Source organism: Melopsittacus undulatus, chromosome 4, assembly GCF_012275295.1.
Source record: "Melopsittacus undulatus isolate bMelUnd1 chromosome 4, bMelUnd1.mat.Z, whole genome shotgun sequence".
Classification (NCBI taxonomy): domain Eukaryota; kingdom Metazoa; phylum Chordata; class Aves; order Psittaciformes; family Psittaculidae; genus Melopsittacus; species Melopsittacus undulatus.
In genome coordinates this window covers 38,850,747-38,876,330 of record NC_047530.1, presented here as the reverse complement: position 1 = coordinate 38,876,330, position 25,584 = coordinate 38,850,747, and the positions used below count along the sequence as shown (strand labels likewise).

Sequence of the window (25,584 nt, the reverse complement as noted above, 5' to 3'; positions counted from 1 at the left end):
AAGGCTTGTTGCTCAGAGCCCCATTTGAAATCATTCCTCTTCTTGCTCATGTGATAGAGGGGACTTAGATTGTAATTTGGGATGTGTTGGGATGTGTAGTTCTCCAGAATTCCACAACACCTAAGAAAGCTTGTGTTTTTATTATTAGCTGGTGGAGACACTGCTGTTATCTCACCCATTCATGCCTCACATTGGGTGCCACAAAAGACCGTCGTGATTTAAGCCCAGCCGGCTACTCAGAACCACACAGCCGCTTGCTTGCCCTTCCTCCCTGAACTCAGGACAGTATGGTCTTAAGGTAGCTTAACAAGAAATGTCTGAGTCCTTGTTCTTCTGAGTTACTCACGTCCAAGACATTACTATCTGGTCTGAGTCCTGCTGGAACTATAATATGTATATATCTGAGTCCTGCTGAAATATAATACCTATATCTTGCTTTTACTGCAGAACACAATAAAAACAGGCCAGCAGGAACACTAGTACTGAACACGTGGCTATTTGCGCCCCATACAGACCAGAGTAAGGTCAGAGAAAGGTTGGGAGATCTAATAACGTCTATTTTCAGTTAAGATTCTCAAGCTTTACAGATTCTTTAGAGAAAAATATTTGCAGATGGCCCATCAATCTGTGCTGCGCTCCCCTCCCCCCCTCTCACAAACACACTGAGCATCTGCTGTACCATTGTTTAACAGCACTGCAGCTTTGCATGAAGGCTGGGTCTCAAAACGTGGAGATTTGTGTGCAGATGGAGGCAAAACTCTGGTTCTACACGTATCAACTTAATATTGGTCCCAAGGCAAATAATATCCATACTCTCCACAGTTCCTCCATAAGCAGCAAAATACAGACCCTGAAGAATTAGGGCTGCAAAACCACGTAATTGAGTTCAGTGGGATTTCTTATTGTTACAAATAAGGGTATAAAGAACCATAAATGCCAATATACAAAACCTGACAACAATGCTCTACCTTTAGATAGATTTTACAAGTACAACAAATACTTCTGAAGTTTGCATATACTCAGAATATATCCAGAAACTAATTTAACTGTTATTACACTCTTGATTTGTTAAAGCTCACTTAAGTGAGAGGTTTGTAAGAGGACTGCAATTTAAGTTTGTAGCATAAATGTCAGTTGTGTATGCAATAAAACAGTGCTTCAGAATTTGTCTATTCTCACCAGATTTCCCTCAGAAATGATCTTCCCTCTCTGCATTGTCAAAATAAGTAATCAGCTGGGGACAACCACAGACGGAATGTAAGACTCAGTCTTACTACCAGCTCTGTTGCAGGGAACTGACAGCAACATAAAGGGATCAATCCCACAGTCGGCTCTGTGCACGCTTGCGTAATTCCAAGAATAACCTCCTTTCAAATGCCACATGCCTTGTGGAACACAGAAAATGCATTTATTTTCTCAAAGACGTAGGATGTCTTCATGAACAAGTTGGATACTGCCTTCAAGAGACAGCAGAGAATTTTTCAGGTTATTTATCCCATGTTACTTTCTTAGCCAAACCAGAAGCTCCACCCTGCTTATTCAAGGCATGTCAGGACATGGAAGTCCTCTTGCAGCCAACAATGAGAATAACTTCTGCATCCAAATGACATCTCAAAGTCAGTAACAGTTCATGTAAAGCCTGTATGTTTCTTGATACAAGATTGGAGCCCACTTAAAAACCTCCTCTTTCATCAATGTTGTGCTTGTGAAGCACAGAAAACTTTCCTCGTTATACTGCTAGGATAAGCTGTATGTATAAACTCAGTTATTGGTCAGTAAAGGGATACTCAAACATCACAATTAAAGCCAAAAAGCTTATTCAATATTATTAAGCTACTCCAACCTACAGGCAATTCCTTAAGACAAAACATACACTGCTGTTTCACTGCACCTAAAAATCAATCAATTCATTAAACACAATGGTGTATGTTTATATGGACACATGCACAATGAAGGAAGCTTTGTACATTTTTATATTTTGTACACAAATGCATTAAGTCTCTGGAAAGACTGCAGAGTTTCAGTAAGAACTCAGCCCTGTGACAAAAGTCAAGTAATACATCATGCTAGGTCATACCAGACTGTAGAAATACAGAACATGACTGCATTTTCCAGGCTATAGCAGGACAGATTCTGCAGCAGAGAAGACTAGGCATACACAGCTCTTCCACTGTCTCTCAACAGAAACACTGTCATTGTCATTCCAAATAAATTAAACAATTATTATTGTGTAGGTACTCCATTTCTCGTAACACACTGTTCTCTGGTGGATTACGCACAGCACAACTGACACCTGTGAATGTTCAGCTTGTCACCTTCAGCTGAACACTCATGATCCATACAGATCAAGTAACCTGTTTCAGTCAGACCCTGCCACATCTGCTTTAGTCTCATTTCCACCCAGCCCACATGCTTTGCACTGTCAAAGTATCATTTACCCATTTTGTGCAGAGCTATTATGCGTTTCTGAGTCGTCACTGTCACTGATGACAATTGTGTCTCCGTCAGTGCTGCTGGTGTGGCCATTTGCCATTCCATTGTGATGGGCTGGAGCTATGACTTCCAAAATCTTACACTGCAACCTGGAATAAAACAGACATTTATTACTAATAAAGTCTTTCACTAGTGAAAGGAGTCTAAAGTTGTAGATGTGATTTTAAGAGTATATTTATAACTGAACATTGTATTGTCTACTAAATAAGTCCTTAAGTGCCTTGCACCAAAATATCAGGTAAAATATTAATTTGATGAGTTCCATTTAATAAATGAACAATTTCATCTGCTTTCACAGCTATCAGCTTACCTAGCCAAGACAAGAAATCAAATCACTGGTAGAATTTATGGTTGTATTTTTTTTCCAGTTCTCACTTTAGCAAACTAAAAAGTTAACTTTATGTGTTTCTTTAAAACTAGACACCAAATCTTTACATTTATTTTTATGGCAGTCTAAGAAAGCAAAAGATTTTCAGATCCTAAGTATTTTTACTTATAAGAGATCATCTTCTACTGCTGTTGATGACCTAAATAAACAAGGCTGAAATGATCATTATGCATCTAATCTTAATAATGGCCCATTTATCTGCTGACACATATTAAGCCTCCATCTGGCATGCACACAATTGACAAAACAAGTCTATCCCTTCGCTGTCCTGAATGCTAGTTAGAAAAGACAGAATTAACTACATATTAAAAAGTATAATTAATCAACACTTCGTGCTGGATAACTGTATTATAGCTGGTTCTTGAACACTAACTTTCACCTCATTCTGGAATTCCAGGGTACATATTTTTTAGTTTAATCTCCTAAAGCCTTGTCTGCTTCATGAAAACTAACTATTACAGTCAAGGGATGCTGTCACACACAAAGAATGGGGGGAGAAAAAAACACAGTGATTCTCTTCTCTGGGCACCAAACACTGCCAATAGAAATGAAGAAAATGAAGAATACATGAAGCACAGGGTTTGAATTAGTGTGGCATCATGCCCAAATTAGAAGCAAACAGAAATAAAGTACCAACAAATCTATGGCAGGCAAACTCTGAGTGTTCTTCTATCCAAATACTGGCAAAAAGGAAACAAGGTCAAAATATTTCTTAGACACCTCTTTCTGTAAGCAGACAGTACCATCCAAAACCTGAAGATATTGATGGGGTGAGAGAGGGGGGAAGGAGGAAAGGAAGGGGAGCATAGGGAGAAAAGTTGAAAACATTCAACTATCGTGTGTCATATTTACTTGTGAACTTAGCTAGAACCAATAACACAGTTAAGTGTACCTAGCTGTCCTCTCAAACCCCTCTCTCCAACAGGAACAGAGCTCCAGAATGTTCCAATGCGATATGCTACTAAAAAAAAAAAAATTAAAAATCCCAAACCAACTATTAGCATCATTATATATTCCTAAAGACAACAATATGGGGACACCAGAGCTGCCTGCACACAGAGGCAGCCCAAACCCGCTGGCCAAAATGACCGCAGGCACACTGCCAGTCCAATGCAGCCAGTTTCCAAAGCTGGTCTGGGGTTGGAAGACACATTTTCCTGGTGAATGGAGCCCAAACTAATTAACTGTGCAAAAATAAATAGGCTTCATGAACAGAACCAAGAGCACCCAAGTATGTAATGAAGACAGAGCCTCATGGATGTTCATGAAATCAGTACAAGTCCAACAGGGCTTATTAAGGTCTGGCCCAGCACCAGACTTTGCCTGAGTCCTAAGAGAAGTCTATCATTAAAGTATCTTGGTTTTCAGTATTCAGAATATCACAGCTTCCTTTTCATATTAAATAATATGGAGCTGACTGCCTGGCAGAATGTATATCATTAGGCTGGCTTTTTTAAATCCAACGACAATTACCTGCTAAAAAAAAGCACTTCTTAGTAGAATTGGTTTTGTTTCACATTATAAGGTATGTTTCCTAGAAAGTTCAATTCAACTTTAAAAACACTTTAAAATTAATTTCTAATGGAAAGTAATCAAAAGCACCAATGCTTAAGGCTACTGACACTTCTTCAATTACATTCACTATTAGAAGACCACTAGAGGGAGCGCATACACACTCAATTTGCAATCACAGTAAAACAGCCACATGAAGGCTGAATCGGAACCTATGCTACCCAATGCCATGAAAGGACAAAGAGGCTGAAAGAGATGCACGCGAATCAATCCTCCTAGACAAAAATATTTGAATATTTAGCCACCAAGTGTTTTTCCAACGCTTAATTTCCCTGCTTATCCATTGGACATCCCTGTAATTTAGAGGGTATCCTGTCTCCTTCTGTGAGAACCGAAATCAAATATTCTATACACTTGATTCAGTAACTAGCAAAATCACCAATAGAGCTACTTCCCCCCATCCTCCCTCGCCTTTTTATTATTAAACAGGAAGGATGACTAATGGAACCAGCTATCACAGAAAGCAAGTGATTCTCCATTATCTACATTATCTATGCCTTCATTCAAATCATTACCATCAATCTTTGGGAAAGGAATCAGGTGAAACACACATTACCTGTCTCAACAAAAACATATTTCAATGAAATTCAACAGTTACTAACAGGAGATTGAAGAAAGTGATTAAACCCTTCATTCTGGCATTAAAGAAATAATCTACAAATGAAGACTCTTTTTAGCCTTGCTACAGTCAAGCCATGGTTAGTAGTAGCTGCCAATTCCCTGGGCTAAAACAGACACTGCCTCTAGTGCGAATAAAAGTCTGTTTTTCCCAATAACCAAATCATTCCCCAAGTTCACTTATTAGAACTCTTCTACTGGGCACAAAAAACAGTAGAGATGAAAGCTGAAGCAAGACACTCAAATGAAGCATGCTATTTAAAATACTTTCTAAAAAGGATGACTTAAGACCTCTACAGAACTCATGTCAAAGTCAAACCATGCTCACTCACCATTTCCCATAAAAAAGAACTGGAGGCGCCTGAATTTAAACAGACAACAGCATTAAAGTAAATACACACTCTAATATCCCCCTTAGTCAGGAAGCACTTTCTTCAAACAGTAATAAATATCATGGAGAAACTTGAGAGCCACATTATGTGAATGCCATAGGTATTCAGAAAATGGTCAGGTAAATTGAAAATACAGCTATCATGAACTTTTACACAGTAGTCCCAGCAACTAGCTCACACTGACAGCCAAAAGCTAGAGGAGTAAGCCTGCAACAAAATTACTCTATACACAAGCAGTTTTGCATACCCTTTCTGCACTACAAGCTGCTAGAAACAAGAGTACACGTCCCCTAACCTGTCCCAAGGATGGCCTTTATGCTTACAGCTTTATTTCCTGCTATGCTCAGAAACCAAGTTCTTTGAGGTCTTTCCATGTTATGGGAAACGTCCCAAGAAGGGCTTGGCCTATGTTAAGGGGAGAGAGGAAATATGCTGAAGAACAACAACACAGGAGCCCCAAAAAGCTTTAAACACAAACCCAGAGGAGGTACCACCAACATGAATGTAACCTTTTTAAAATACCAGGGCACATCTTTCTGAAATGAAAAAAAAACAAACAACCCAACAACAAAAAAATACAGCCACACAACAACAACAAAAACCCATGAGATTTTTCCATTGACTTCCATGAATTTTGGGTATGGCTGGTCAACAGCACAAGTGAAAAGAACAACTGATTCCAGCCATCTAAGGCAAGAAACACTGACAGAAAACTGTGGCACAGGACACAGTTTCTCTTGAAACCTAACTCCATCAGCATCTCTCTAGAAGAACAATTCTGGGCTCTGCTTTGAAAAGCAGCTTGATGCAACTAGCAGAAAACTTCAAGTCTGACTAAACAGTCACTGCCATAAGAATGGTAAGGAAGCAGCAGGGTGAAGGTGTACAAAAGCAAACTGTTTCTGCAGCCTCTGGCTACTGCTCCACAAGGTGCAGAGATGACTTAATAGTTCAACACCACCAAAATCTTCCCTTGCCATTCCTCCTTCCAGCCACATACTTGGTGCAGTGCTTGCTTTCTGTAGCTTGGGCGCTCTTTATTATTTTTTGTTTGCCATTAAACTGAATTCAACCACCTGACAAAAAACTTCAAACAAACAAACAAAAAACCCACAACGAAAACAAAACACCACCACCCCAAAAAAACCCCAAAGCTCTAAGCCATATCAGCTGTCATATTAGCTACATCAGGTGGCTCACTGAATAATCTGATGTGAACTAAGAGCAAGACGCAAATACTGGCCACAGACAAAAGCAAAGAAGGAAGGAAGAAGTAGCAAGACCTCATTCATTTAGAAACCCCAATGCTTCCAAACTTGTTGAGTAGCTCAGTGATTTCAGCAGTTTATCCTTACTAACTGAAAGTGACATCTAGGCAAGTGAACATTGGAATACCAGTAAAGCCTCTTCCAGGGAGACCACCTACCTAACAAGGTAGTTGGGCAAGACATGGTACATGCTTCAAACTCACCAGCAGCCCAAGATGAGAGTGATTCAGGAAAACTCAGAACAAAGGGTAATTGTAACTTATTTGCCAAATTTCTCTTTCATTCAGCTCAGCAACTCAAAAGCATATACACAAGCTATTACAAGTTACACAACAAACAGGTACCTCCATCTACCTCTGCTGAAGCAGAACACCACAATCTGAAAAAAAGTCATACTCCATTCTAACAGTCCAAAACCAGCCATCACAGGGTGTCAAGTGGAAACCTTTACCCTGACATTATTTGCACTTGCACTTACTCAGAATTTCTTCCCAAATGCTGAGTAGGCAACTTTACATCCAACCAAGGCTGAAGTTACAAGCTGTGAGAAGGGAGACCACTGCCCATCAACTGAGAGTTTCGCACAACAGCTTTTGGTCTGGCTCATGCTAACTACCATGATACAACAGTCTGGCACTCTGCTATGTCCTCATTTCAAGTCAAAAACCAAGATCCCTTGAAGGCCCAGATGAGTTACAAACATGCCTCTATGTTTTGTAATAAGCTGACAAAAAAATGTCCCTTGAATGCAGAAGGCTGTTTCTTGTGCAGAAGGTGGGGGAATATTGGAATTCATTGGGACCAACTTTCAACATAAAACCCAAGATCAGCAGGTCAGATGAAAAAGAAAAATAATTTTTAAAAAGACACACAAATAAAAACAGTTTTTCAAACACCAAAATTTTAAAAGCATGCCCTTTCTAACAGCATGTAAAGTTAGTCGAACACAGAAAATCCCAAGAATAATATAAGAAGCTATAGCAGCTAGTACCAAGAAAAACCAAAAAAGCTACAGCCTCATTCTGTTTTGTCAACTTTTAGTAAGTTTTTAAGAAGTAAATGTCAGATAAGTGCACCAATTCATATCTTTGTCCTAACAGTTCTCGTACACTTGAAAGTAATTAGAGATAAAAGCGACACAAGATCTGAAGAAGTGACATCTTTTACTAAGCTAACTGGCACAATTTAATGCACACACATAACAAAAGCACACAACAAGGAGACAAGTTTTATGCACATAGTGGCTCCCTGAAGTACAGCAAGAGATGCTATTTTCAAGTTCTACCATCTTCATTTGCATGGCAGTCAGAAGTAGTAGTAAGAAGCATGATTTAAAAACCACACAACAAAAATTGTAACACAAATCAAAACCTGTACCTTAAAACTTATAGTTAAAAAAGCAGAGTGTGAGCACAGACATGAGAGCTAACAGAGTGGCAGTGCCCAAAAATAGTTGTATAAACAGCTGTTCAACAACCTATAACAAAGGAGTTGCAGGTTCTTTCCCAGATACCATCATCTCATAGCTTCCACTAGTCAAACACAAATATAATTGTTAGTCAACAAATACAAATATATTTGTATCTCAAAGCACTGAAGGGCAATGGAAAGTAAAATCTTTAAGCATGATTTTTTTCCAAGACAGGAATTTACTGATCCATAAACAGCAATGCTGGAAGAGTGCAAACTGTCCTTGCTCTATGAATGCGTAAGCTGCTCTCCCATAATGTCAGCTATGCTGTTTCATGAGCACCACACTAACTTTGCTACTTGAATTCAAACTCACCTTTCGAAATACAGTAGGAAACTTTCTTAGCATGCACTTATGCTTAAGCCTTACCACTACAAGAAACACTCTATAACAACTTTCTGATTCTCTAGCCATTAGCCCCAGTGACTCTGAATCCAGACAGCTTTGCAGTCTGCATGTCAAAGGGGAAAATGTAAATTATTTTCTGGTCCACCAACACATTCACTGTAACTCAGAGTGGAAGATATTGCTTCTACTACCTAGTGGTCTCATATTAACTTATCCTAGTGTTCAGAAAACAACTATATATAAAGCCAGTAATACCTTGTTGCCAGTTTGAATGAAAAAGTTGGAAAATCAGCTGTATCCTTATCTTTCACAAGGTTTATCTTCTACCATCCTAACTCCTTATCAGCTAGGCACAGTCATGACCGGCATCACACTTCTTTTGCCCCAGTTAAGGCTTACAGAGATGAAATCAGTATGCAAATCTTTTAATTAGCCTAATGCAGTGGTTAATCCACTACAAACACCTAAAGGACTAGAACACCAGCCAAACAACTGATGAGTTAAAAAAAGAATTTCACTTACAGAGAAGGCTGCTCTATCATTACTTAAGTTTCTTACAGGTTGACAGTGGTCGACATCGTATCATTCAGAGCAGAGAAAGGATGTCAACCTGTACCCAATGTGTGATCAGACGCAGCAATCTTCCCAACAGAGAACTTTGTCTACTACTTCTGTAAGTAGGCTCATTTTAAAAACACTATATTACAGCATTCTGCTGTTGCTCGCCCACAAGCATTACGCAAATACCCTTTCGCAGTGGTGTCATCTAGTGGTCAAATCCAAAGAAAAAAGATATTCCTTTTTAGTATGTGCCATGTTCTGTATGATTTTTTCTTTCTTATACACTACCTTTAAGCAACCTTTAAGATTTTTAATTAAGTTGCACATTAATTGATGGACAACAACTGGTTGTCCCCCAATCTCCGTGAGGAAGGGAAGGCATTGTCATATACGCTATTTTTAAGGGTGGGTAGAGGGGGAGCTGAAGAGCTAGTAGAGTTGCCCAACCTAAAACCTCAGATCTCTTCATTGCTCAAGTCAAACTGCAAGCTTATAGATTAATGTACTAATTATCACATTGCTCACTTGTATATCCTAATAAAGACAGACATTATTTATTGTGATAGCACCAGACTCAGAACACTGATGAGAAATCAGAGTTGGCTGTTTACACATGCTTTAAATCTAGCTTTTGCTCCAACAAATTACAATCATTAAAAAAAAAGCACACTGCTGACCTCAAACAGAAAAGAACAGGTCCTACAGCTGACTGAGTTAGGCTGTTGAAGGTTTTATTTGGTGTGCCTGAGGCATTCACTGAGGTTATTTCAGGTAGGCCTTCCACACCACATAGTACCAGCTTTCAGGTAACTGACTTCAGATGCCAACATGTTGAAAATAAATTTCACAAATTTTAAGTACCAATACTACAACACAGTTCTGAGACAGCAACAGATGGACAGGTTACTGCAAGAGATGCCATTCCTCGTGGGAAAAAAAAAGACAACTACTATGTTATGGATCTTCAACTAAGTTCTGATGCACAAATACAGGAAGCAATTTCAGTGATGTGGTCCACTTTTTTCCTTTGCTTCAATAAAGTGTTAAGCTAAAACACTGGCTACTTATTTTACATCTTAAGTGATCACAGTTAACATGAAATATTGTTCTATTTTTTTACCCCAACAATTTGAGATTTATATATTATATAATGATGATTTCCATGCCTTTTTCAATAAATTACTTTCCATAAGCAGCAAACTGACATTCTGAATAACAGTACTTACAGTGTCAGCTGTTTTCAGTTCCTTGGCAACCCAGACAAATTTAAACTTAATTTGAGATCAGGTTTTATGTTTGTATTATGTTTCAGACCAATATTTCAGATCATTTTGTCTTGTACACAGACACTACTAGAAAAATTTTGTTACACAACTCCTACAGTTCTTTAAGTGGAAATTCAAGTGCCTCCTGTTTTAAAGCTTAGCACAGCTGCCACTTTGGAGAAAAGTCACACCCAGTTTGGCCAGAAAAGCTGGACATGTACAAACAAACAAAACCTGGTCATTTTCATAGAATCATAAAATGGTTAGGGTTGGAAAGGACCTTAGGATCATCTAGTTCCAACCCCCCTGCCATGGGCAGGGGCACCTCACACTAAACCATATCATCCAAGGCTTTGTCCAGCCTGGCCTTGAACACTGCCAGGGATGGAGCATTCAGAAGCTCCCTGGGCAACCCATTCCAGTGCCTCACCACTCTTAACAGTAAAGAATTTCTTCCTTATATTCAATCTAAACCTCTGCTGTTTAAGTTTTAACACGTTACCCCTCGTCCTAGCACTACAGTCCCTAATGAACAATCCCTCACCAGCACCCCTGTAGGCCCCCTTCAGATACTGGAAGGCTGCTATGAGGTCTCCACGCAGCCTTCTCTTTGGCTGAACAGCCCCAACTTTCTCAGCCTGTCTTCGTATGGGAGGTGTTCCCGTCCCCTGATCGTCCTCGTGGCCCTCCTTTGGACTTGTTCCAACAGTCCCATGTCCTTTTTATGTTGAGGACACCAGAACTGCACACAATACTCCAAGTGAGGTCTCACGAGAGCAGAGTAGAGGGGCAGGATCACCTCCTCTGACCTGCTGCTCATGCTTCTTTTGATGCAGCCCAGAATACAGTTGGCTTTCTGGGCTGTGAGTGCACATTGAAGCCAGCTCATGTTCATTTTCTCATTGACCAACACCCCCAAGTCCTTCTCTGCAGGGCTGCACTGAATTTCCTTTTTGCCCAACCTGTAGCTGTGCCTGGGATTGCTCCAAGCCAGGTGTAGGACCTTGAACTTGTCATGGTTAAACTTCATGAGGTTGGTATCAGCCCATCTCACAAGCGTGTCAAGGTCCCTCTGGATGGCATCATCAGAAAGGGTTAAAAAGAAGCAGAATTCTGTCTTTGTTGTTTCTGATTACCAAATTGCACATAATTTTCAGAGACAACCTGAGCAAGACACATCAGAGGACTGAGGGATATTTCTCTACAATTTATTTCTGGTTGATAAGGTCTGTTAAGACACCAGACATACCAAAACAAAAGGAAGACAGAAAAACATCTCCCAGAATGAATTCCTCCCACCAGACTTCAGCAACAAGGCAGAAGCAGGCAAATTCAAAATTGAGCAGCACAACAAAAGGCTAGAAACTCAAAGAGCCTGACAGAGATGTAAAGCCAGAAAAAGCAATGGGACATCAGATCCTGCAACCAGAACTCAGAGATCGGATACAAGAACAAGTCTCAACCAAAACCATCTTCTACCTGGCCTCTGCACAAAGCACTTGTCCTCCTACTACTTCTAGATCATCTGTCTACTGCTTACAGTACTACAGACCACTTCATAAGCTCAAGACAAAACCATTTGCTTTAAGCCAAAATACTAACCCCTCTAGGGTTTGGGTCCCTCCAATTTACTTGGTTCAAAATCTAGAAAGCTGCATCAAAGCAATCTATCCTTCAAGAATATTACATGTGCAAAGTTAGGGGTTATAAAATGTCAATACTTAAACTGCTTGAGCCACCCCTGGTTACATATACATTATGTTGTAGGCTTTGCATTAAGCTATGCAAATAAATGATCCTGCTGATATGTGCAAAAAACTTCATACATAAATTCAGTGGAAGAGTTCCCAACACCATGACACAACAGGGTTTTTATGATCTGCAAAATTCTGTTGGTTTTATAGGATGCTACTGCACCGTAGATGGACTGTGATCATTTTTGCTAGAAAAAAAATCACAAAAAAGTAGCTGCATGACAGACGTGCAAATTGCTCTGTTCGACAACCATGTTATTTACAAGTAACATGAGTTGGTATACTTAATCCCCAACGTAGTACTTCAAAATACGGGTCAAAGTCAACTGTTAATTGAGCAGAATAACAACACCTCACCTCCGCCCACTTCATATTCTTTAATTATGTATCTGTAAGCATACAAATCCCTCTGCATTAGTGTTATTTGCTCTGTTTCCTGAATTTAGTATTAAAGGCCTGAACTAACTCTCAGCTGTCACCTGGCTAAAATATCAGTGGCATACAATCAGCTTCAGCAAATTTTTCATGCTTCATTTCACTAGACAGAATTTTATACTTATGTAGGTTAAAACATATAACCTCTAGCAGGGTAATTTTTGATAAAAATAGATTCTATCTGTATCTTCAGTATTTTGAATGGTATCTAGCCTACCCCAAAGGCTTATGGAATCTAGCTTATATCTATGAAGACATTGATCTGTGAAAGTGGAACACCAACACAAAATTTTTAGATGCGTACTTCAACACAACTCTGAATATGCAAGAAGATGGACTTCAAGTCTGGTGAAAAAAATAAATTATAGTGATTCTCATAAGAGATAACCATGTCACAACTTTATCTGAACAGAATTTAGCATATATGGCAAGTAGAAACCATTTTGTTAATCCCACTTATGAACTGATTAATGGCGGTCTAAAAATAAAAGCAAAATAATTATGAATTTCAAAAGATGAAAAAACAAGACAGACTTACTTATCACATAAGCTTACTTTTACTTTAAGCTCTAAAAAAAGCTAAGATGCATATGCATAAATATTTTAGCAAAAGAGTTTAGAAAAGTAATAGATTGATCTCTTGTGTGGGAGGAGTTTGTTCTTCTAAAGCATTCTTTTTGAAACTGACAGGATTGAAAACAAAGCATTTAATTGAACAAACAAAACCCAGCACCTGAATTACACCCATAGTTCACAATGAAAAAAGAACACCACCACCAAAATAAAACACACTACTTCAAGCAAAATAACTGTAATACTAGTGGTAACCTGAGTCTAGTCATTAGACACATATGAAGATAATAAAGATAGAAACAAACATTCAGATAAGTTCAGAAAACAGTATCAGAAACATTCAGAAAGAAATTCACAAAACAACTTAAGCACTCAATTTATTCCTGTCTGGCCTCTGCAGACTTTGACTTCACTGGTTGAAAGGAACAGAGCAGGGAAGAAACAGGAAGATTCTCTATTAAGCACTGACCTTATGTACATGCTCATACAAATTTCCATACAACTTATCCCCTGCAGCTCACCACATATTTTAATTCCTGGAGAAGTACAAGATTTGCCCCAAATAAAATCTGTATCAGCCACTAAAAAGTCTCATACAGAATAACTGTTCTCCAATGACCATTTTGAACTAGCCCATTCTTATCACCAGATTATGTGCTGAGACCTCGGGCTACCCATACAAACCGCATAGACTCTGTAGTATAAGCTGGTACCTTCCTCCTGAATAAAGCAAAATAAAACAACTCCACAAACAACAAAACAGCAACAGCTGAACCCACAAAGGCTTTAGCACTCGCTCTGCAGGTACTTCCAAGTTGAGCATGTTGAGCCTTTCCATTTAAATGTGTTAGGTGAAACTACAAGCTCATTTAGACAAAACATTGACCTTCTCTACCCCTCTCCCAGAAGCTGATTAAAAAAAAAAAAGCTAGTTACATACTGTAAAACAACTTCTTTATACTACAAAGCACATGTACCAGCAACATGAGAAAGCAAGCATCTGAAGCTCAAAATTTTTCCATGTTTTTAATCAAACTAGGATAACAATAAAAATATTTGCTATATAAACATCAGCATAAGAGTAAGCAAAACACTAACCCCAAGTGTGAAAAAAACCCCATCACACTAAATCCCAGATAATCGCATACTACAAACATTTTACAATTAATTCCCAACTTCTGAGAATGCAGTCAAAATTTTCACTACTACCTAAAAAGAAAAATTATGACTTCTACTGATACTTCAAAACTTTTAGTAGTTAGACCATTCTGAGTACACAAAACACCATGTGATGAATTACATTCTGGACAATTCATCAAAACTTTCATATGATTCTTAATTCATAGCTTCCCCTGGTTTCTCATTAAATGCTATTCTACAAACAATCCACTTTTTACATCTGGGAGCTGACATTCCTTTGCAAATCCACCACACAGACCAAAAAGCTGCAGTGCCCAGACCCAGGAGAGCTGTCCTGCTCCCACAGCTGCTTCTAAGCTAAGAGATACCAAGCCCAGCAATTCAATCCTACTTTTAATTAAAAGTAGGGAGGAACAGTAACAGTACCACTAGCTTAAGCATCACACCTCACTTTGGATGCATTTGATGGAGTTTTTTATCCTGATTTTCATTTAAAAGAAACACAAAAATTACCCTCACCAAAAGGAAATACGTATTTATTTTTAAATATACTTACCTTGCACCATTATTTCTAACTACTTCCACTGTTTCACCAACAAAATAGCGATCCTTGACATAAGCAAAGATTTCGTCACAGATCTCATGCAGCCGGGAGCAACGTGTAAGGGTGGCCAAGTAGAGAACTGGAATGATGAGTGCTTCTGGAAAACTCTGAAGATTCTGCCTGGCTTTCTTCTCCGATTCCAGTGCTTCCTGATATGTGAGTCCTGGTTTACCTGTGACAGCACAGCTCCACACAAGGCTGTTGCACAGAATAATGCGTTCAAAAAAATCACTGAAAAGCAAGGAAGAGAGAGAAAGAAAACAGTTCAGTTCTGAGAAACACTTTCAATTTGCTCACAATTACTATAAAAGCAAATTTCCCTTACAAGGCTGAAATGAAAAGGCAGCTCTATTCCTGCACAGCCTTTTGGATAATCATAGAATCATAGAATAGTTAGGGTTGGAAAGGACCTTAAGATCATCTAGTTCCAACCCCCCTGCCATGGGCAAGGACACCTCACACTAAACCATATAACCCAAGGCTTCATCCAACCTGGTCTTGAACACTGCCAGGGATGGAGCACTCACAACCTCCCTGGGCAACCCATTCCAGTGCCTCACCACCCTAACAGTAAAGAATTTCTTCCTTATATCCAATCTAAACCTCTGCTGTTGAAGTTTCAACCCATTATCCCTTGTCTTATCACTACAGTCCCTAATCAAGAGTTATTTACCACTTCTTAGCCACAGCATGGTAAATTGCTATTGTAAAATCAAAGTCTCCTCTCACTACAGGCTACACTAATAATATCGAGACCTGGAAGTGCTGCAAACAAATGCTCATATAGAAGAAGTCTGACACATGAGAATAATCATGCTGTGTTTAATAGGTGTCACATCCTTCTCACATCCCCCACATTTCCACAAATATTTTCAAGAGGAGGGTCTAAAGTGCAGAAACATAAAATAACCTTAAGATCACAGAAACATGTTGAAACTTGAGTAACTTTCAGATTTCGAGTGCTCTAGATCACAAATGAAAAGATGGGAGAGGTAAAATATTAATGTCAAGTAGTTCTCTAAATAGTTTTTATTCCTTCACTGTTTGCATTTCTCTCAGAAGAAGCATTAAAGTATTTTTTAACTGGATTCTTCTCCTCCCTTGTTCCATTAGCAAATATTGATTCTCTTCCCTACCTGTATTTCTAATTAATGCTAAAATTACACTGCTATTGCTTGCCTACTAGTTATTATATTGGAATCAAGAAAGAGCAGCTTTTGTTAGTCAGTATCTATCAATTTTTGACAAATATCAGACAAAGAGCAGTTAAAACACTGTACATGAAGTAGATGATACAGCTATTCACAAAATCATGTTAAAAACGTATCATACGTTATGGATCAGTGATTGGACAGCAGAGCAACATTTCAATATGCTCCAATTCAGACAATGATTTTTATCTGCCCTCCTTTAAAAATCTTAATGGACTAGTATGGATAAGTAGGCAACACACAAGATGACAAATGGAGGTTTGCTCTGCCTTGTATCAGTCCAACATAGCTATTTCATAGGAGACACTCAGTACTTTCAGAACACTGAATACTACACAAGATACCTACACTGAAAATTCATTCATTTACAAAAAAAAATAATAAAAATACACTGTGCAGGGTTCCCATTTTTAACAGGGTAGAACAGTATAAATCATTCCTAGTAGTAAGGATGGAGAACTGAGCAGTTAACACTGAGGTTTTTTCTTGCAGGCTCCCTTGCAAACTCAAGCTGGCAAACATGCATCCGTTTGTAGATAACAATGTTCACTGCAGATGGACAGATGAACCATAACATTTTGTAAATGAAAATGGAAATTCCAGATTGAGGACAATGGAGGGTCCTGGCTCAGATAATCCTTTCTGTATGAGCACAGGATTCCTCTGAGTGAGAGATGCTTTAGAAAGAACATCAGCTGCAAGAAGGGGAAAAGTACAGAACAGATATATTATCTGAATAATATTTAATAACTACCAAATTTCAGATTTTTATACTATCTGCATCTAAAATATTTTACAGTACTTGGGTCCAACACTCACAAGTAACACAGAATAATTAGGGTTTGCTTATTCTAAACAAGAAAAGCAGAATGACAAAGGAGAGAGAACAAGAGAAATTATTCTTTGATATATAAAAAATGGATGTCCAACACTCATTCTTTGTGTATCTTTATTGCATTTTATTGTGTGCTACCCTTAAGGTATAGTTACTTTAATATTCTGAAGAACAGGTTAGACAAAAACCTATCTTAGTTTTTTTTAGGTTATGGAATACATAAAACATGATCTCTTCAGGTCTCTTCCTGCCCAACGTTTCTATACTTCTGTATTAGACTGACAACTTTAGTAGTCTTAGACTTGTTCCTGACCATTATCTTTAGCTAGAAAAGTGAAAAACAACCTGAGAGTTATTAAAAAAAAGCATTGGAACATAATTTTCAAAAATTACGACATTAAAAGGAAATTAAAAAAAAAAAAGAAAAAAGAAAAAGGGAAAAGAGGAAGGGAGCTCAGCAAATAAGCAGAGCCTCCCTCAGAGAGGCTGAGGCTGATGCTAGCAATGTCCCTTTAAGAGCTCCTGTTATTCTTTGTGAAGGGACACCGGGCAGTCATGCTATTTAAAGCAACAGCATTGAACTTACAGGAAGAAAAAAAAAAGGGGGGGGGAACAGGAAAAAAAAAAAACAAGAAAAAAAAAACAAAAACAAAAAAACCCCACACCAAAAACTCCAAACAAACACCCTCTCGAAAATTTTTTGACCATTACTATCACAAGTGCAAAATTCTAAGATGACTTTAACTGAAACATATTTGAGGAAAACCTGTTCCATTTGCATACAAGAGTAGTTTGTGCCTCTAGTTTCATTTTCCCTCATTTCCTCTTTTGTTTTGTGTGGATTTTTCCCCTGTCAACTTACAGGGGAAAAAAAAAAACATTCTATTTTGAAAGCATTGTCTTTAGCTAGTCATTACCTATAGCACATCAAAACCATCTGTGGCTTAGTCTGTTAACACAGTTTTATTGCAATGTTTTAAGGATCTCACTCTAACTTGGTGTAAGAGAGAGAACAAAAAACCAGTAGCAGAGCACTAGATGTTGTAGTACTCTTTCTGTCCCTCAGTGTTCCTTATCACAAAACTATTTATGAAGAGCAGACACAACAGCTAGCAAACCAAGTGAATGGTAGCAATAGCCATGATAACCCTTCCATTAAAGAGTAATAATGCACTTGATCATATTCTACATTCAACTTAAATTCACAACAGCAAATGCATAGGCTGCTACATCACATCTGAAGCCTTACATACATCTTTAACCAAGGTATTGCCATCTTCAGGGCTTCCTCACTGGTTCAAGAGCTAACTCTCGACAACATGGAGAAGAAGTTTATACAAAACATGTCCACAAAGCTCACTTGCATGGTCCCACCTGCCTGCAAGTAGTCAAATGGGACTGCAGCGCTCTGGTGAACATGCCAGTATCAGCTCAACCACTGGAGGAGCAGGGACTAAAGGCAACAGAGTTGCCTTTGTAGTAGTAATTAATACTAACTTCTCAGTTGAATTCTTTTTTTCATTTATATTATAGTTTTCCACACAAGGTAAACAGAAAAATTGTCAACAAATCATTGAGTAGTTTAATACTGCTACTTAGTACGTATTTGATAGGAGGCAGATCTTTAACAGAAATAAACAATTTGCAATCTCCATGCTGACTTGCAGTGGATGTAAAAATTCAGCCTAAAAATTACTTGAACTAACCCAGTATTTCCATTGAGTCCAAGATTTACTTTATTTTTAGTGTGCTGCAAAGAACACGTTTCTTTCAAACCATTTACTTTTATTCATTTTCTTAGCATATATTTAAAACAAACTGGGCAGTTTTTTTAAACAGAAGAATTATATAGTGTAGAATGTAAAATATGAGAAAGATGCATTAAGTGGAATTAGAAGAAAAAGCAGGGAGAAAACAAACCCAATGGAATGGCTAATTTATAATAATTGTTAATTTTAATCCTGAAGCCCCTATGAGCCCCTAACATATACAGTCTACTTAGTCTACAGGAGAGTCACAGAACACCAACCCTGCCATTCTGTATCACAAAAGTATTCTTGTAGTCTGCCTTGTCTCCCCAAGTGATCAATAACACATATTACAAAATGATGCCCAACAAAAAAAAAAAAAAGGAAGAAAGTTCCTAAAGGAAGAAAGGAAATGAGGGGGAGAAGAGGAGAGTTTATTCCTTAATATTTACAGGTTAATCATGCATTCAGGAGTATATTCCAAGTTATAAGTTTCTCTTCAACAGAAAAAATACCTAATTTAACTACAGGGCACTTTAAAATGCCTTTTGAACCTATCTGTTTTTTACTGTATCTGAGAATTTCACAGGCCAATCTACAAAGAAGTTTCAGTAAGTTTCGAAGATGCAAAGCGGCTCTTTGCCCCCTGCATTTCAGAATGAGGAATGTTCCTACCATGTATCTTTACTACTCAACATTTTCTTTTTCAGGCTGTCTTCACAAGCAAGACTTCCCATACTCTAATAGTTGCTTTCACAACACGTCTCCATCAGCTATTAACTTTCACAGACAAGGTGTCAAAGACTGGTGGTAACATCCCACTGCTTTAATGTGTTTCTCATACATCCCTCGTAATTGCATTTCCAGCTACTACTGTGGCTGCAGAGACTCTTACTGTGTCTGTCCCCAGGTCTGTCACTCTAACCAGGAGTACAGCCAACCACGAAGAACATCAGTTCCCCTAGTTCCTGTTACTCCTGATAAAAGTAATCGAACGCTGCCACCTCACTGCACCCCCTTTTGAAGGGTTACAAAATTATGTGATGGCATTTCAGACTATAAAGAAAACTGGGGCTGTTCCGCCTAGAGAAGGCTGCTTGGAGACCTCATAGCAGCCTTCCAATACCTGAAGGGAGCCTACAAGGATGCTTAAGAGGATGATGAAGAGGGGCTGTTCATCAGGGACTGCAGCAGTAGGACAAGGGGCAGTGAATTTAAACTTCAACAGGGGAAGTTCAGGTTAGATCTAACAAAGAAGTTCTTTACTGTGAGAGTGGGGAGACACTGGAATGGGTTGCCCAAAATGGTAAATGTTCCATCCCTGGCAATGTTCAAGGCCAGGCTGGACTGATCCTTTGGCAACATGGTATACTATGCAGTGTCTATGGCAGGGGGGTTGGAACTAGATAATCTTAAGGTCCTTTCCAACCCTAACTATTCTATAATTCTAAATACATGATTAAAGGGAAAGTCACTTTACAAAATATTCATCTTACTAAATTCTCCTCACATTTGCATAATGATTTTTTATACAGAGAAGAGTAATACTGATGTAAGATTTGTATTCGTCTCTACTAAAGCTGTCATGGGCATGATCAAATCTTTTCAATGCCAAGTTTGTGCTCTACAAGAGCAAAAGTAAGCTAATCAAAAAACTCAACAAAAAACAGAGAGTCTTAACCTTTGTAACAATCAAGTATGTCCATACAGCTGAGGAAGGGGGTTAAATCCAGGTTACCACGTATTCTTCACAGCCCACTTAGATCTAGTCACTGTAATTTTTAAATCCTCCCCTTAAAAAAATTCAAGTTTCTATGTAAAAGTAAGATTCAGCCCAATTTAGACAATGGTTTTCTTTCATGAAAAAGCTAATACAATTTTTCAAAGTGGGCCTTCCCCACACCTATTAATCTAATTGCCCTTGCTTAGGTAAAGAAATAGGAAATGCTGTTTCCAGAAGACATTAGCTGTTTGAAGCATCGCTTTGCAAGCAGCAGAGAAAAACTTGCTGACAGATGACCCTATTTATTCCAGTAGATTATGCCACGAGCAACTAACATCAATCTAAACTTACTCATCTGTTCCAGGACACCTTGCTAAATAAAAAATGCTAAACTTTCAAATCCAAAGCACCAATTTTACCTAATCTCAAAAAAAAAAGACAGAAAAGAATTAAAGGAAAAAAAAAAATAAAAAAAACATACCACAAACCAACGAACAAACCAACCCCACCCCACACATCCAGAAAACCCAGGCATAGCAGAATTTTCTGCAGTTTTCCCAAATACCATATTGTAAGCTCTGACCCCTGAGCTAACCACCCGCTGACATTTCTAGGTATTGCCTGTGTGAACACAAGTCTAAATTTATTCCTTAATTTGTGAACTTTGGTTAACTATGGAATTCAGTCTTTCATACTACTGCATCTGACAGCATCTTTGCAGTATAAATAAGGCTGTCAGAGGACTTAAAATATTCACCAAATCCTCTGAGAGCAGAAAGATGTTTTAAAAGGGTACTTTTCATGCTGAAATTTTAACAAAGCTACACATACCTGAAGCATATTTCAGCACAGTGTTGACAAATACGTGAGACTCATCTAACTATGTGATAATAATAATTGTAACCAGAAAAGCAGCTTTCCAAATATTGGAAGTTGGGGGAGGGGGAGTCAATTCCTTCAAGGACAGGAGGCTGTCAGCTCTTGCTCCTTAGGTTCTTACACACCTTATAATGAAAATACACCTTACAAAGCTTCCAACATCACATTCTACGCCCCCTTTGCCCCCCACAGTATACTGTCCAGGAAACAGTAAAGCATTACTGTTCAAAGTTACCTAATCCAGCTTCTTTAAAAATTTTATTAGGTGAAGTGTACTTGAGTAAGAAAAACAAGCCTAAACACGAAAAAGATTTAGGTGTGCTCTAATTTCATGTGCTGCAAATGAAAAGTATTTCAGATTTAATCTCATTAGCCTGCACGTCTTTAAAAAAAAAAGGAGTTTGGATGTGGGGGCCTTTCTGAGGGCGGGGATGCAGCTGGATCAGACTGGGGGGGAGGATGGTGAAAACACATTTACCAGTGTTTGAAAAAATGTCTCGCTAAATACTTTCTGTTCGCTCTTCTTACAAGCGATAAAGTCAGCGCAGCAAGTTCGGGACTCCCCGTGCAATACGATCGGATATCGTTAATGCCGTTAACGACAATTGCGTAATTCCTACTAGTCTTTTTAGACACAGAGAAAGGGGAAAAGGGTAAGAAGGGCCGGAATGAGAGTGACAAACCTCTCTAAGAGGAGAGGTCCTGAGGGGAGAGGTGTTCCCGCTCGGCTTCAGGCCGTGTTTAAGCTCTGGCGGTGGGAAGGGAGGGCTTGCGCTGCGGGACACGTACCCGCCGGACAGGTGCACTGACCCCTCGCTCTCCTACCCGGCCGAGCCGTGGGGCCCGCCAGCCATTTCCGACCGGGTGAGGCGGCAGCTCCCCGTGAAGGCGGAGCGAGCGCGGCCCTGGGCGCTGCGGCGACTCCGGCTCCCCGGCCCGGCCGACGGCCGGTAACAAGAGGTCAACCGCAGCGGGAGCCGGCCGGGAAGCCGAGCCCGGCCGAGCCCAGCGGGATCCTCAGGCTGCGGCGGTGCCCCCCGCCCGACCGCCACCACCACAATAGGGCGGTCGGCACATATCGCCGGGGCTGCCCTGCTGCCCCGGGTGAACGCGGGCCCGGCGCAGCCGCTTCCGCGGGGCGGCCTAGCGCCGTCCGCCGCCGACACGCGGCTGCCGTTGGAGAGGCGGGGAGGGGGAGAGCCCGGGCCCCGCAGACGCTCCTTACCGCCCGCCACCTCCCACAAGCGCAACTTTCACTTCCCCGGAGGGGGCAGGGGCAACACCGCGAACGGAGCGGGGCTTAGGGGAGGGGAAGGAGCCGGCCCCCCTCCTTTCCCGTGAGGGGAGGGGGCCGTGGGATACCCCGCCGAGGAGGGGCAGGGATTCCCCCTGCCCCGGGCGAGAGATCCGCCCTCTCCCCTGCTCCTCGGCAGGCAGCGGGCTCGCCGTCAGCCGCGTTCCCCCTCACGCCCCGCGCTTCCCCCCGGCCGGGCTCCCCGCGGCGCTGCCGGGGAATCCCCTCCCTGCCCACCCAGGTGTCAGCCGTTCGGCGTTCAACCGCTCCCGCAGCCGCCGCCGCCGGAGGAGGGGGGGGGGGTGGCAAGACGGACACAGAGGGGTTGTCTCTTACTCGTAGTCCCTGAAGATCTCATTAGTGACCCTGCAGTAGAAAACGCGCTCGTCCGGACGAAGGTCGGCGGGGGGCTTCTGCCTCACGAAGGGCTTTCGGTGCAGCAGCGGCATCGCCCCACTCCGCGCTCTCTTCCTGCCCCAGGACCCGCTTCGAGGGGGAAGGAAAAAAGAAAAACATACAATGTGGGGAAAGTGAGCGAATGCGGCAGCTACGGCCCCCGGCCCGGGGAGGAGGGAGCGGGCTTGGCGTGTCCCTCCCCCCGGGGGGGCCGAAGAAGCGGGAGAAAGCGGCGGCGGTGCGGCGGTCTTTTGTGTGCCTGACGCGCCGCTGCCTGCCTGGGACTGAGCGCGGAGCGAACGGCGGATCCTTCCTCCCGCCTCCGCCTCCCTCTGCCTCACAATGGGGCCATGACGCCGAGCAGCGGGCGGAGGCGGCGCCCCCGCCCCAGCCGCGCAATGTGCTCGGCTCGGGGATACCCCGACCGCCGCCGCGCTTTGTCTCCTCTGGCTCCCCTGCCCCCGGGCCGCCCCCTTCCCCCGCCTCTGACCCACACACGCCGGGCCGGACACCAACTTCTACTCCCCCACCGCCTACGCCTCTTCCCCGCAAAGCAAACACTCAGGAGGGGCAGCGCCGACCACTTATCGCCCTCCTTCCTTCCTCCCTTTCCTGCCGGGCCGCTGCCCGATGGGGGTCCTCGCCCTTCCTGCCCCAAGCCGCGCCCCGGCCCGGCCCGGCCCGGCCGCCGCTGAGCTCTGCCGCCGCAAGACAGAGCGGCTGTGGCACGGGGGACTGCTGCCGTCCGGCCCGCCGCAGAGCCATCCCCCCATGCCCTGCTCCTGGGCCCACCTGGCGCGGCCGCAGGCTGCCCTCGCTGCTCGGCCGGTGCGGAGCGCCGTGCCCTCGCCGCGTTTCTGCCCTTTCCTCTGCCCCCCCGGCTCCTGGGAAGTTTTTGATCTACTTCTTCAAGCCCTCAATCAGGAAGAGCTGCGGGGAGGAGCCTTCCCCTGCTCTCCCCTACATCTTTATTGGCCGCTCGGTGCCTTCCAGCGTGTGTCACACAGGAAGACAGCGAGCTACATTATTAATTAATGGCTGAGAGGGCGCATCCTCCATTTTTGAATTATCAGCCGGAGATCTCCGGCGCGGGGGGTGGGCCTGGGCCGGCTGACCGCCCTGGGGAAGGCGGCTCTTCCCGCACGGCGCTGCCGGCCGGGCTGCGGGCGGCACGGTACGGCACGGTATGGCGCGGCAAGGCAATGCGGGGCGGCCCAGCCTGCGGCGCTGCTCGCCCGGCCGCGGCTCCTGCCACCGGCATGACCAGCGCTTCCCAACCGGGCTCCGAGGAGCAGCCGAACAGCTGGCGACCACCAGTCCCGGGCGACCTACTCGCTGTCCCCAGTAGTTGCCCTTCCCAGCAGGGCCAGGCGCGTCCCCGATCGAGCTGGCTGGCTGTCCGCTCGGGCTCGTCCACAGTGCTTTCGGCGTTTGACAGTGCAGTTCCGGAGACATTTCTCTGTTACAGCCCAAAAGCCAGGAGCGTAGTGCTGTCAGAACGAACAGGGGGACACGGATAGATTTTGCTGAAAGTGAGGTTATATACAATTAAAATGAGCGTAAACGTTGTACGTGGGCCCTTTAACATGTTTTTTCCTGTTCACCAAAAATATCACTACATGGTTATCATTTTTCACTCCTCTTTTTTCTTTTATCCTTTTTTTTTTTTTACACCAGTGCATGTACAGTGCCATCGGTAATTAAAAATTAAAATTGGGGTGTTAATTTGTGTTCTCAAAAGTGCTAGTCGGCTCGAAGACACAAAAACACAGAAAGTTCACATCCATTATAGTTCACTATTGTAGGATCCAGTGCTTACGTGGAAAAATATCTATGAAATAATTGTACAAACTCCACAGAACTCTTACGTGAATATCTGAAAGCTGATCTGTAAATAATTTAAGCATACAACTTCAAGTGCTGCTCCTGCAAATAAAGGTGTCATGCTGTTTCCTGCACCTGTACATAGATTGTTTTCTTTACCTCTGCAAGTAAAGGCAACGATCGGTGCTGCTGTAGCATGCGTGACTAAAACCTGAAAGAATGTTTACATCCAATTCATTAATTACTTGGTTTAAAAAGTGCTCAGGTTTAATCAAAAGCACTGAGAAATGTTAATTCTGGCTCTTTCTAGTTCACAAAATACAAAGCTTGAGCTACAAAACAGGTTAACCCCTGAGTCCCACCAATTTATTTACATTTGCCAGCTGGCTTCACTTTCAGTTTTTAATTATTTTCTAGCAAAGGGCACAAACACAACTTGAGTTAATGCTCTTCTACCTAACATCTGGTAATTTTTAGTTAGCTTTGCGTCAAAACTGTACAGCACACCGTGGTTATGACACTGAGTGTTGCTAGCTCATATGATTACAGTGAGGTTTCACAACACTGAGCTTTGTTTCAAGCTCTAGCTCTTCAGCAGATGTGATTAAATTGGAACCTCAGGTCTCCTTAAAAATAATTGTATTTCTAAATATCAAGTTTAAGAGAAGAGCTTGAATATCTGAACCTGAACGATTCACAAACTAGAAGAGAAATAAAAGCTTTGAGCTTTGAATTTCTCATTATTTAAAATCTCATTATTTTTAAGCCAGTATTGTGGTGTTTGGGAACTTA

At 41.6% G+C, this 25,584-nt stretch overlaps 1 protein-coding gene across 1 annotated transcript in view; it reads right to left on the bottom strand.

Moving 5' to 3' along the window:
- The window catches only part of BAZ1A (bromodomain adjacent to zinc finger domain 1A), a 62,396-nt gene extending 38,496 nt beyond the window's left edge, over positions 1-23,900 (bottom strand). Inside the window, exons 1-4 of the mRNA XM_031049018.2 lie at positions 23,761-23,900; positions 22,909-23,058; positions 14,835-15,113; positions 2,439-2,582 (exon numbers count right to left, since the gene is read on the bottom strand). Of these exons, the coding sequence (XP_030904878.2) occupies positions 2,439-2,582; positions 14,835-15,113; positions 22,909-23,021 (536 nt within the window). The 5' untranslated portion in view covers positions 23,022-23,058; positions 23,761-23,900. The remainder of the gene's footprint in view (positions 1-2,438; positions 2,583-14,834; positions 15,114-22,908; positions 23,059-23,760) is intronic.
- Between the last annotated feature and the right edge of the window lie 1,684 nt (positions 23,901-25,584).